Raw genomic sequence first — 12,857 nt, forward strand, 5'->3', positions numbered from 1 at the left:
AGTATTGATGATCATTGCTTATCTCAATTGTTTTGTTAGGAGTTGCAAAACAGTGGTTTTTATATGTAGCATTCTTCCCGCATTAACTGCCATGCTCTAAAGAAGAGTTTTCCCTCCCTTTTGTTTGAGTATTACTATGGATTCTGAAATTCTTTCCTTTGTAAGCTTAATGTCTTGTAACTCATTAACATCATTATTAATTTTGATGTTCATTTTGTCTTAAACTTGACCTCTTCCAGCTATATCCTTTGTCCTTTTGAAATGACCCTATAAATCTTTGGGAAGTCCTTCTCTTTCTGACACAAGATGTTCTAGGCTATCCTTGAAATTTCCCTGTCCAAGACCTAGAGTCAGCCAGTTTTCCAACGAGCTGTGGTTCCTTTTATTAGGGATGGTATTTAGAAAACCAAGATCTAGATGTTAGGTATGCTCATTGTCACTAAGATATCATTGCTTCTAGGCTTTTAGTAGACAGAACTAGGAAGTGTACATATATCTGTAAATCACAACTTCATTATGATACCTCTAATTCAGACTCTTCTTCATCTTCCCCCATTCCATATTTGTATCCTTCCTGTCATTCCCAACATCAACTTATTTATTCATTTTCTCTGTTCTTAATACAGTTTGAGAATTACAATACTAATACCTCTACTAACAACAAATATATGAAGTAGATTTATGGTGTTTTCTGTAATTTGTTGTCCTTGGACTGTATGTCACTGAAGTTGTGCAGTCAGGGTATGATACTCAAAATATATTCGAATTCTTTTTCGTGTGTAATTTCTTTATGAATTTGATATAGTTATAGTCATTTATTTATTGAGGTAAAATTGGTATATGACATCATATAAGTTTCAGGTGTACAACATTTTAACTTGATATTTATATCGTGATCACCACCATAAGTCTTGTTCCCATCTATCACCATACAATTTGTTTCTGTTTCTATTAAGTTTTGGGATCTTTTTTCCATCCTTGTTGATTTATGTTTTTGGTATCTGTAACAGTCATGTTTTGCAGCACATTAGAAAAGGAGAATGTAGTATCTTGATCCCATACAATGGAAGGCATGAAGGTGGGTTTTTAATGACTGAGGGAAAAACAAACTCGTTTTTCTTTTCAAACCACTTTTAATACCATTCATGTTTCCATTCTGAGTAACTTAAGTTTCCTAAGACTTTAACCCTAAAAACATTGGAGCTGGAAGGATTCCTGGAATTCCTTTAGCCTAGTTCCCTTATCTTCCATAAAGAAAAGCGAGGTGAAGTTACAGCTTGCCTTGGCTGATCTGAGCCTTAGAATACAGATGTCTAGCTTTTGGTTTGGCTTCCCCCCCCACCCCAGGCTTTTGCTCTGGTACTTTGGACATTTTCATTGCAGTTGCTTTTTTTCTGGCAACTAGAAATAGGGACCACACACTATGAAAGTGTTATTGATTGCAGTGCACATGAAGTTCGCAGAAAATCTCTGGTTCTCAAGTTCCCTAAACAGCAATTTCCTCCAAAGAAGAAACAGCGAATTGGAACCACTGTTCACTATGACTATTTGAATGTGAGTATTTGTATTGCTTCTTTAGGACCAGATGGGGTTCGTATTGATTCCCCCCACCCTCTAAGCCATGGCTGTGGCACATCCTTAGATTCTCCTTTTTTCTTTGCCCTGAAAACTATGTGTAGTGTTTGTTACAAGATTTCCAAACTATATTTATCTAGCTAGAAAGTATTGGGTTTTTCAAGTCTGAAGAAACATTCTGGGATGAAGGTGCTCAAGATGGCAGCATGAGTAGAGCAGTGAAAATATCCTCCCAAAACCATATATATTTTCAAAATACAGCAAATACAACTATTCCTAAAAGAGAGACCAGAAGATATAGTACAACAGCCAGGTTACATCTACATCTGCGAGAGCTCAGCATCTCACGAAAAGGGTAAGATTCAAAGCCGTGACCTGGCGGGATCTGAGCACTCCCCCAACCCCAGCTCACTGGTAGGAGGAAAAGAATCAGAGTGGGGAGGGAGTGGAAGCACAGGGCTGCTAAATAACCAGCCCTAGTAATCTGCACCGGGAGCACAGACAAACATTGCATGGTGTACTGGATATTAGAGAAATGGAAAAGTAAAGTCTGAGACAGAGTCTGTGAGCAGGTCCACACAACCGGCTCTCCTAGGACAAAAGAAAAGTAGGTGCTTTACAAGTTTTAAATAGACAGTGGTTTAACGGGTAGACAAAATTGTCCCAGCACATGCATCCAAGCAGACTGGGAATCTTAAGGAACGTCAGACACCCTAATCCACTGGGTGGCAATGCAGTTCTGAAGTCCCTCATGTCAATAAGCAAGCTGCCGTTTGTTACCCTCCACCGGCAATGCAAGGAAACGGCTCACTGCAAGGAAATTGCTGCAGACTAGCTGTGAAGCAGCCCCATCCACAGAAACCCACACAGTCTTCTGCCAGCGTGCAGCTAACCGGGCCAGACCCCGAGGCTTTGCACCAGAGACAGAGGAAACTGGCGCAAAGTCCAGAAGGGACGAAGGGGTGCTGTTCTCATAGGAGAACATGCCATGTGCTTGCAACCCCTGGCAGTGCCCTGGGCTATCCCAAGGGCCACACTAAGCACAGCAGCTCAGGGTATTAACCCAGAGATGGTTCCCTGTGTGTGGTTAACTGGCACAGGCAGCGGAGAAGGCAAGGTTACCAGCAAAGAGGAAATGGACTATGTTCTCTCAGCTGATACATGTGCCACTTGCCAGTGATCACTTCTCTTGCCATGAAAAGCCAAAAGAACCTGGTCCAGTCCAAAATCACTCAAACATTGCCAGAGAGAGGGCCTGGCAAGAAAGATATAACCAATCTTCCTGGAAAAGGATTAAAAACAAAAGTCATAACCATGCAGATGGAGCTGCAGAGAAATATGCAAGAGCTAAGTGATTAAGTCTGGAGGGAGATAATAAAAACAAAACAATAAAAAGAAGGATGTAAAGAGGAGACTGGATGAGGTGCAAGAGACTGTTAATGGACTAGAAATAAGAGAACAGGAATGCAGAGAAGCTGGGCCAGAGAAAGATAAAAGGATCTTTAGGAATGAAAGAATGTTAAGAGAACTGTGTGACCAATCCAAATGGAATAATATTCGCATTATAGAGGTACCAGAGAAGAGGAGAGAGAAAAAGGGATAGAAAGTGGCTTTGAAGAAGTAATTGCTGAAAACTTCTCCAAGCTGGGGAAGGAAATAGTCTCTCAGACCACGGAAACCCACAGATCTCCCAACACAGGAGACCCAAGGAGGACAACATCAAGACATATAATAATTAAAATGGCAAAGAACAAATACAAGGACAGAGTATTAAATGCAGCCAGAGAGGGAAATATGGTCACCTAAAAAGGAAAACACATCAGGCTATCATCAGACTTTTCAACAGAAACCTTACAGGCCAGAAAAGAATGGCATGATATATTTAATGCAATAAAACAGAAGGGCCTCGAACCAAGACTACTGTATCCAACATGATTATCATTAAAATTTGAAGGAGGGATTAAACAATTTCCAGACAAGCAAAAGTTGAGGGAATTTGCCTCCCACAGATCACCTCTACAGGATATTTTAAAGGGACTGCTCTAGATGGAAGTACTCCTAAGGCTAAATACAGGTCACCAGAGAAAATAAAATCACAGCAAAGATAGCAGGCCAACCAAATACATACAAAAGGCAAAAAAATAAATCAGCTATATACAAAATCAGTCAAGGAAAACACAAAGGAGCACTGAATAAAACACCTAACATATAAAGAATGGAGGAGACAGAATAAGAAGGGTGAGAAATAAAGAATCATCAGAATGTGTTTATAATAGCACAATTGAGTTAAATTTAGATGGTTAGATAGTAAAAAAGCTACCCTCGAACTTTTGGTAAGCATGAATCCAAAGCCTGCAATGACAGTAAGTACATATCTACTGATAATCACCCTAAATGTAAATGGTCTGAATGCACCAATCAAAAGACACAGAGTAATAGAATGGAAAAAAGAGCATGACCCATCTATATACTGCTTACAAGAGACTCACCTCAAACCCAAAGACATATACAGACTAAAAGTGAAGGGGTGGAAAAAGTTATTTCATGCAAACAATAGGGAGAAAAAAGCAGGTGTTGCAGTACTTGTATCAGACAAAATAGACTTCAAAACAAAAAGGGTCACGAGAAAAAGAAGGACATTACATAATGATAAAGGGGGCAGTTCAACAGGAGGATGTAACCATTATAAAAATATATGCACCCAACACAGGAGCACTGACATATGTGAAACAAATACTAACAGAATTAAGGAAGGAATAGAATGCAATGCATTCATTTTAGGAGACTTCAACAAACCACTAGCTCCAAAGGACAGATCAGCCAGACAGAAAATAAGTAAGGACACAGAGGCACTGAACAACACACTAGAACAGATGGAACTAACAGACAACTACAGAACTCTACACCCAAAAGCAACAGGGGAATACATGTTCTTCTCAAGTGCACATGGAATATTTTCCAGAATAGACTACATACAAGGCCATAAAAAGAGCCTCAGTAAATTCAGAAAGATTGAAATTCTACCAACCAACTTCTCAGATCACAAAGATATAAGACCAGAAGTAAATTGTACAAAGAAAACAAAAAGGCTCACAAACACATGGATACTTAACAATTTGCTCCTTAATAATCGATGGATCAATGACCAAATTAAAACAGAGATCAAGCAATATATGGAGCCAAATGAAAACAACATCACAATGCCCAGAATTCTGTGAGATGCAGTGAAGGCAGTTCTAAGAGGAAAGTATATATCAATCCAGGCCTATTTAAAGAAGGAAGAACAATCCCAAATGAATAGTCTAAAGTCACAATTATTGAAATTGGAAAAAGAAGAACAAATGAGGCCCAATGTCAACAGAAGGAGGGATATGATAAAGAGTAAAGCAGAAATAAATAAAATTGAGAAAAATAAAACAGTAGAAAGAATCAGTGGAAACAAGAGCTGGTTCTTTGAGAAAATGAACAAAACAGATAAACCCCTAGCCAAATTTATTAAGAGAAAAAGAGAATATACACACATAAACAGAATCAGAAATGAGAAAGGAAAAATCATGACGTCCCCCACAGAAATACAAATAATTATTAGAGAATTGTATGAAAACCCATATGCCAACAAGCTGGAAAACCTAGAAGAAATGGACAACTTCCTAGAAAAATACAACCTTCCAAGAGTGACCCAGCAAGAAACAGAAAATCTAAACAGACCAATTACCAGCAATGAAATTGAATCGGTAATAAAAAAAGTACACAAGAACAAAAGCCACAGGCCAGATGTATTCACTGCTGAATTTTATCAGGCTTTTAGAGAAGACATAATACCCATTCTCCTTAAAGTTTTCAAAAAAATAGAAAAGGAGGTAATACTGCAAAACTCATCTTATGAAGCCGGCATCAGTCTAATACCAAAACCAGTCAAACACCCCTCAAAAAAAAAAGGAAATTACAGACCAATATCCCTGATGAACATAGATGCAAAAATACTCAACAAAATATTAGCAAACCAAATTAAAAAATTCATCAAGAGGATCGTACACCATGATCAAGTGGGATTCATCTCAGGGATGCAAGGATGGTACAACATTCGAAAAGCCATCAACATCATACACCACATCAACAAAATGAAGGACAAAAACCACACGATCATCTGCATAGATGCTGAAAAAGCATTAAAAAATTTTCAACATCCATTCATGATAAAAGCTCTCAACAAAATGTGTATAGAGGGCAAATACCTCAACATAATAAAGGCCATATATGACAGAAAGTCAGCCAACATTGTACTTAACAATGAGAAGCTGAAAGCTTTTCATGTAAGATTGGCAACAAGACAGCGATGCCCACTCTCCCCACTGTTAGTCAACATAGTACTAGATATCCTAGTCACAGCAATCAGAAAAAACAAATAAAGCACATCCAGATTGTTAAGGAAGAAGTTGAACTGTCACTATTTGCAGATGACATGCTATCGTAAATCAAAAACACTAAGGACTCCACTCCAAAACTACTAGATGTAATATATGAATTCAGAAAATTTGTGAAGTGCAAAATTAATATACAGCAATCTGTTGCTTTCCTATACACTAATGATGAGCTTGCCAAAAGAGAAATCAGAAAAACATTTCCTTTCACAACTGCATCAAAAAGAATAAAATTGCTAAGAAAAACCTAACGAAGTGAAAGATCTATGCCCTATACCCTGAAAACTACAAAATACTCCTAAGAGAAATTAAAGAGGACACTAACAAATGGAAATTCATCCTATGCTCTTGGTTAGGAAGAATTAATATTGTTAAAATGGCCATCCTGCCTAAAGCAATCTACAGATTCAATGCATTCCCTATCAAAATACCAACAGCATTCTTCAAGGAACTTGAACAAAGTTTTAAAATTCAAGTGGAACCACAAAAGACCCTGAATGCCAAAGCAGTCCTGAGAAGGAAGAATAAAGTAGAGGGGATTTCACTTCCCATCCTCAATCTCTTCTACAAAGCCACAATAATATAGACAATTTGGTACTGACCCAAGAGCAGACTCATAGACCAGTGGAACAGAAGAGAGAATCCAGATATTAACCCAAAAATATATGGTCAATTTATATACGATAAAGGAGCCACGGACATACAATGGGGAAATGACAGCCTCTTCAACAGCTGGTGTTGACAAAACCAGACAGCTACATGTAAGAGAATGAAACTGGATCATTGTCTAACCCCATACACAAAAGTAAATTTGAAATGGATCAAAAACCTGAATGTAAGTCATGAAATCATAAAACTCTTAGAAAATAACATAGGCAAAAATCTCTTGGACATAAACATGAGCAACTTCTTCATGAACATGTCTCCTGGGCAAGGGAAACAACAGCAAAAATGAACGAGTGGGACTTTATCAAGCTGAGAAACTTATGTACAGTAAAGGAAACCATCAATAGAAAAAAGGTACCCTGCAGTATGGGAGAATATATTCATAAATGACATATCCGGTAAAGGATTGACATCAAAAATATATAAAGAGCTCACATACCTTAACAAACAAAAAGCAAATAATCCAATTAGAAAATGGTCAGTGGAGCCGACAGTCAGTTCTCCAGAAAAGAAATTGAGATGGCCAACAGGCACATGAAAAGATGCTCCAAATCGCTAATCATCAGAGAAATGAAAATTAAAACCACAATGACATTTCTCCTCACACCAGTTGGGTTAGCCACCATCCAAAAGGTAAACAACAACAAATGTTGGCGAGTATATGGAGAAAGGGTAACCCTCCCTCCAACACTGCTGGTGGGGATATAAATTAGTTTCCATTGTGGAAAGTAGTATGGATATTCCTCAAAAAACTCAAAATAGAAATACCATTTGACCCTGGAATTCCACTTCTAGGAATTTACCCTAAGAATGCATCAGCACAGTTTGAAAAAGACAGATGCACCCCTATATCACAGCACTATTTACAATAGCCAAGAAATGGAAGCAACTGAAGTGTCCATCAGTATATGAGTGCATAAAGAAGATGTGGTACATATACACAATGGAATATTATTGTGTTAAGAATAAATCCTTAAGAGGAAAATAAATCCTTACCATTTGCAATAACACGGATGGAGCTAGAGGATATTGGAGCGAGAGGGTATTATGCTCAGTGAAATAAGCCAGGCAGAGAAAGACATATCAAATGACTTCCCTCATCTGTGGAGTACAAGAACAAAGAAAAAACTGAAGGAACAAAACAGCATCAGAGTCACAGAACCGAAGAATGGAGTAACAGTTACCAAAGAGAAAGAGATTGGGGAGGATGGTTGGGAAAGGAGGGATATGAGCAAAAAAGGGGCATTATGATAGGCACACATAATATAGGGGGGATCATGAGGAAGGCAGTACAACACAGAGATGACAAGTAGTGATTCTATAGCATCTTGATACTCTGATGGACAGTGACTGTAGTGGGGTATGTGGTGGGGACTTGATGATGGTGGTAGTGTAGTAACCATAATATTGCTCATGTAATTGTACATTAATGATACCAAAATTAAACATTAAAAAAGTAGCATTTGTATTTCATGTTTCTCTGTAGAGACCTCCTAAGTTCATTCACCGGCGCCAGACAGACCCCATGGTGACATTGTCTTCCATCTTGGAGTGTATCATCAGTGACATGAGAGAGCTTCCAAATGTGAGTTCATTGCATACATATGTACAGTAGGGATTGCAAGGCCCTTTCTTGTGTGCATGATTACAGGTACAGGGCAGTAGATAGAGTCATACCTGCCTGGACCTCCTAATTTTTCTGTATATAGTTGTTTCGTTTTTTCTTTTAACAGTTTAGTTAAAGAGGAAGTCAGACCTGTTCCATTTAGAAAGATTCCTTTGAGAGTTGATAGCCACTTAGACAGGTAAAATGTGAGTTTTCAGGAATTGGCTCTGGCAAGTGTTCTTTGCTCATTAATGGTGCTGGATTTTGTTTGCACAGACATACCCTTTCCACACTCCAGTCAATGGAAAGGTTGTCAAGGACTACTACAAAATTATCACTCGACCAATGGATTTACAAACACTCCGTGAAAATGTGCGTAAACACCTTTACCCATCTCGGAAAGAGTTCAGAGACCATTTGGAACTAATTGTAAAAAACAGTGCAACCTACAATGGTAAGAATCACCTGATCCTTGACTACAAAGGTCACCTTTCAGATCCTTATTTATCCCTTAATAGTCCTAAATTCAGACTAGCTTGGACACTGAAAGGACACACAATGTATTGAGGCTTTTTGGGGTTATGAAAATCATGTATACATGTTTTAGTCATTTAATAAATACTACTATTTTTTAGAAGAGACTAATAAATAGCTAACATTTATTTAACATTTTCTAAGTGCCATGCACTGTGTTAAGCACTTTATATCTATTTACTTACATACTGTAATTCTCAGGACAGGCCTGAGATTTTTGTTTTATTAAGGGGTCATTGATAAACTCTCTTATGAAGGTTTCACATGAAAAACAATGTGGTTATCACTACATTTACCTGTATCATCAAGTCCTCCCTCACACCCCATTGAAGTCACAAATAGTGTTGCTGCTTATTCCCACTTTCTAATGCACCCTTTGTATAATTTGGAGTGTGTCTGTTGAAATGAAAGAATTTCATGGTGAGTAGTGGGGGAAGAAGTGGGCCTAAGTAAGCAGAAGGGAGAGAGACTCTGTGTGGATGGAACCTGTTCAGAAACTGCGCTTGTGACCATATTTTCTGTATGTGAATCTTTGATTTGATCTACAGATCTTTTAACGTAGGGGCAGTTATATGTCCATTTTGCTCAAAAGCTGGGGAGGCAAGGAGGAGGAAATCTGTTTTCTGAGTCTTAAAAGAGGGTAAAAATATAGCTTCTGCATGTAAAGGATAAAATTTCCTAGTTTCTAGTTGTGTCCTTGACCATAGGTTCATGTATAAACGTAGGGATTAAGAGTACAGCCAGAGTATGAGTAATGGCTCTGCCGCTTATTAACTGAGTTACCTCAGACAAGTTCTTTAATCTCCTCAGTTTTCTCATCTGTACAGCTGGGACAGTAGTAGTACCTAGATTTGAAGACCTTTCACAAGCAGGCCTAACCCATTTATCTAGTCTCATCACCTGTGACTGGATCACACAACTACTGTAGACTCCTGCCACACTCAACATATATTTCACTAAATATCCTATGCTATTTCTTCACGTCTTTGTACAGTCTTTGCTCTTGGAGTGTCCTTTCTTCCTTTTCAGTGGTAAATTTCCATTCATATTTCCAGACCAGTTCATATCATCTCTTCAAAAAGAGTTACTCAAATTGCCTAATGTATCCATTTTTCTGTCCTTTTGCTCTCCAGCACAATTAAATCTATGTTTTTAGGTATTGTTATGTTATATATAATTACTTATATGTCTGATTCTCCCACCACTTTGTGTCCTCCTAGAGAGACCATGTCCTACTCATCTTTGTATCCCCAGGACCTAGCAGAGTGTCAGACACATCCAAGGGAAGAATAACTTTGTTAGGTCCAACTGTCATTCAAGTTGCAAGGATAAATACTTAAAACAAAAATCAGATTGGAAGGGGAATGGAAAGCTATTTATTGACTTTGAAAATACGGAGTTTGAGGTATCTGTGGGTCATTTAGGTGGAGATGTTAGTAAAAAAAATATAAGAAAATTTTAAAGTTAGGACTGTCTTACAGCCTTACATCCCTCTCTCGCTCAATCTTCTTTGTTCCTCAGACCAAGGTGGTGGTCATACTGCTAAAAAGTAGCAGAGATGTGAGTACAAGTATATCTTATGTAAAGCCTATGCTCTTGACCACCATGCTCCATATACTCCTCCACTTACTCATTTCCCATGTGTACCTCACAACTCTGCAGTGGCCTTCTGCAGAAGTACTAGCAGCCTCCTAACTGTGGGTGGATCAGATGGCCTATTTCAGAAATACCTTTTATTTTAACAGCTTTATTGAGATATAATTTGTACGCTATATAATTCACCCACTTAAACTGGTCAGTTTTAATGTGTGTTGTACATGTTGTAGCATGTATCAGTATTTATTACCTCTTTTTATTACCACATGATATTCCTTTGTGCAGAGACCCTGTTTTTAAAAAATCTGTTCATCAGTTTATGGACACCAGGTTGTTTGTGCTTTTTGGCTAATACAGATATGCTGCTGTGAACATTTATATACAAACTATTATGTGGATATTTGTTTTAATTTATCTTGGATAAATATCTAGGAGTGGAATTGCTTGTAACAGATGGTAACTCTATGTTTAGCTTTTGAACTGCCAGATTGTTTCTCCAGAGCAACTGCACTGTTTTACAATCCCAGTGTGTAGTAAGAGTTCCAATTTCTCCACATTTTTTGTCAGTACTTGTTATTTATTGTCCATCTTTTTTATTTTAACCACCTTGTGGATATGAAGTGGTATCTTACTGTTGTATTCATTTGCATTTCCTTAGTGACTAATGATGTTGAGCATCCTTTTTTCCCTCTGTCTTTGAAGTAGAATTGACATACAGCAATGTGTAAGTTTCAGTGTGTAGCATATTAATTTGACTTAACATGTGTTGTCAAATGATTACCACAGTAAGTTTAGTTAGCATCCGCCATCTTACACAGGTGCAATAAAAGGAGAAAAATTTTGCTTCATTTTGATGAGAACTCTTAAAATATACTTAACAACTTTCCTATATATCCATACAGCAGTGTTAATTATAGTCATCATGTTATACATTATGTCCCTTGTCCTTAATTTATCTTATAACTGGAAGTTTGTGCCTTTTGACCACCTTCCTATAACTCTGTTGCCCAACCCCACCTCTGATAAGTCTGATCTCTTTTTCTGTGAGTTTGGATTTTTGGTAGTGGTGGTGTTGATTTTTTTGGATCCCACATAGAAGTGAGATCATACAGTATTTTTCTTTGCTGTCGAACATTTTATCATGTGCTAAGAGTAACTTTCTTGAACTTTTAAAGTTCATTTAGCACTGTTGACCACTTGTTCCTCCTCAATCCTCTCCCTCTTCTGGGGGGACTTTATGTAATCATTTCCTATCTCTTTCTTTCTCATGACTTCAGCTGCCATGTATCCACTGATATCACCATCTTACACTAAATTTGCTTAAATTTGGGCAACTGTAAGGAGGAGGAGTGTAGAAGATCATTCAAGGATTTTCCTAAAGGAGTTCAGGGAAACTAAAATAACAGTCTGAGATGGGACAGGGATTGTTGTGTGGCAAAGGCTTTGTTTGGATTAGCCATATTTTGGGAGGACATCATAAACCAGGAGTTCTGTAAATGAAAATTGCAATCACAAATTTTATATGCTAAGTATGGAAAGATATAAATCATGCATTGATCTTCTCAGCCATATTTCAGCAGATTGTCATTCCCTGAGTATAGTATCATTTACAAGGTATTAAAGGCAGCAGTATTAATAGTAGTAGTACTGTGTGTGGAGATACACAAATAAGGAAGAGTTAAAATTAGTTTATTCATACATAGTGTGGACCTGCTGTGTTAAGCCCTGAAAAATGGAGCTAAGACTAGTATACCTGTCTGACTCAGCAGCAAGGCTGGTGCCTGGCACATAGTTGTATTAGGTGCTTGAGGAAATGTGTTATAAGTCTGAAGAGGTATTGGCAGCTCTTGTCTCCTAATCTTAATGGTCCCCTCTCATAATGTTCTGCTGTAATTTAGGTCCGAAGCACTCACTGACCCAGATCTCTCAATCCATGCTGGATCTCTGTGATGAAAAATTCAAAGAGGTAAAACATTTAAAATGAGAGAAAGGCAGTATAATTTGAAGGTGGTGGGAGGAGGGTTGAGGAAGTAGGGCACTAACAGAAAGAGGAGTAGAGGAGTGTGGGAGTAGCGTATCTTCAGTATGTTAGAGTCTGGAAGGGACCTTAGAAATCATAAAATACAATCCTTTTTTGTAGATGGAAAAACTGAAGTTCATAGAAGAAAATGACTTGTCCTGGGCACCATGACTACTAAATAGTAGAGCTAGGATTAAAATCTAGAACCCACATAACTCTTCAAAAAGGGCCAAGGAAAATGACTTCCCAGGAAGTCAGCTGGAGCTAAGAGACAGTTCTGGTAGGGAGGAATTTTAATTTTTAAAAGATAATGTGTCTATATTCCATCTTCTTACCAAAAAAAAAAGGAAAAGGCACCTTACAAGCTTATAAAAATATACAATTGATAATGATGTTAATATGAAGTAGACATCTCATAAAAGAGGATTACCAAATGATC

General features: G+C 37.8%; 1 protein-coding gene across 1 annotated transcript in view; it reads left to right on the forward strand.

Moving 5' to 3' along the window:
- LOC130682319 (transcription initiation factor TFIID subunit 1-like) overlaps positions 1 to 12,857 on the forward strand; it is a 93,647-nt gene that overhangs the window by 54,196 nt on the left and 26,594 nt on the right. The window contains exons 26-29 of the mRNA XM_057496702.1: positions 1,446 to 1,554; positions 8,149 to 8,247; positions 8,545 to 8,722; positions 12,297 to 12,364. Of these exons, the coding sequence (XP_057352685.1) occupies positions 1,446 to 1,554; positions 8,149 to 8,247; positions 8,545 to 8,722; positions 12,297 to 12,364 (454 nt within the window). The remainder of the gene's footprint in view (positions 1 to 1,445; positions 1,555 to 8,148; positions 8,248 to 8,544; positions 8,723 to 12,296; positions 12,365 to 12,857) is intronic.

The sequence above is a fragment of the Manis pentadactyla genome, assembly GCF_030020395.1.
Source record: "Manis pentadactyla isolate mManPen7 chromosome Y unlocalized genomic scaffold, mManPen7.hap1 SUPER_Y_unloc_5, whole genome shotgun sequence".
NCBI classification, from domain to species: Eukaryota; Metazoa; Chordata; class Mammalia; order Pholidota; family Manidae; genus Manis; species Manis pentadactyla.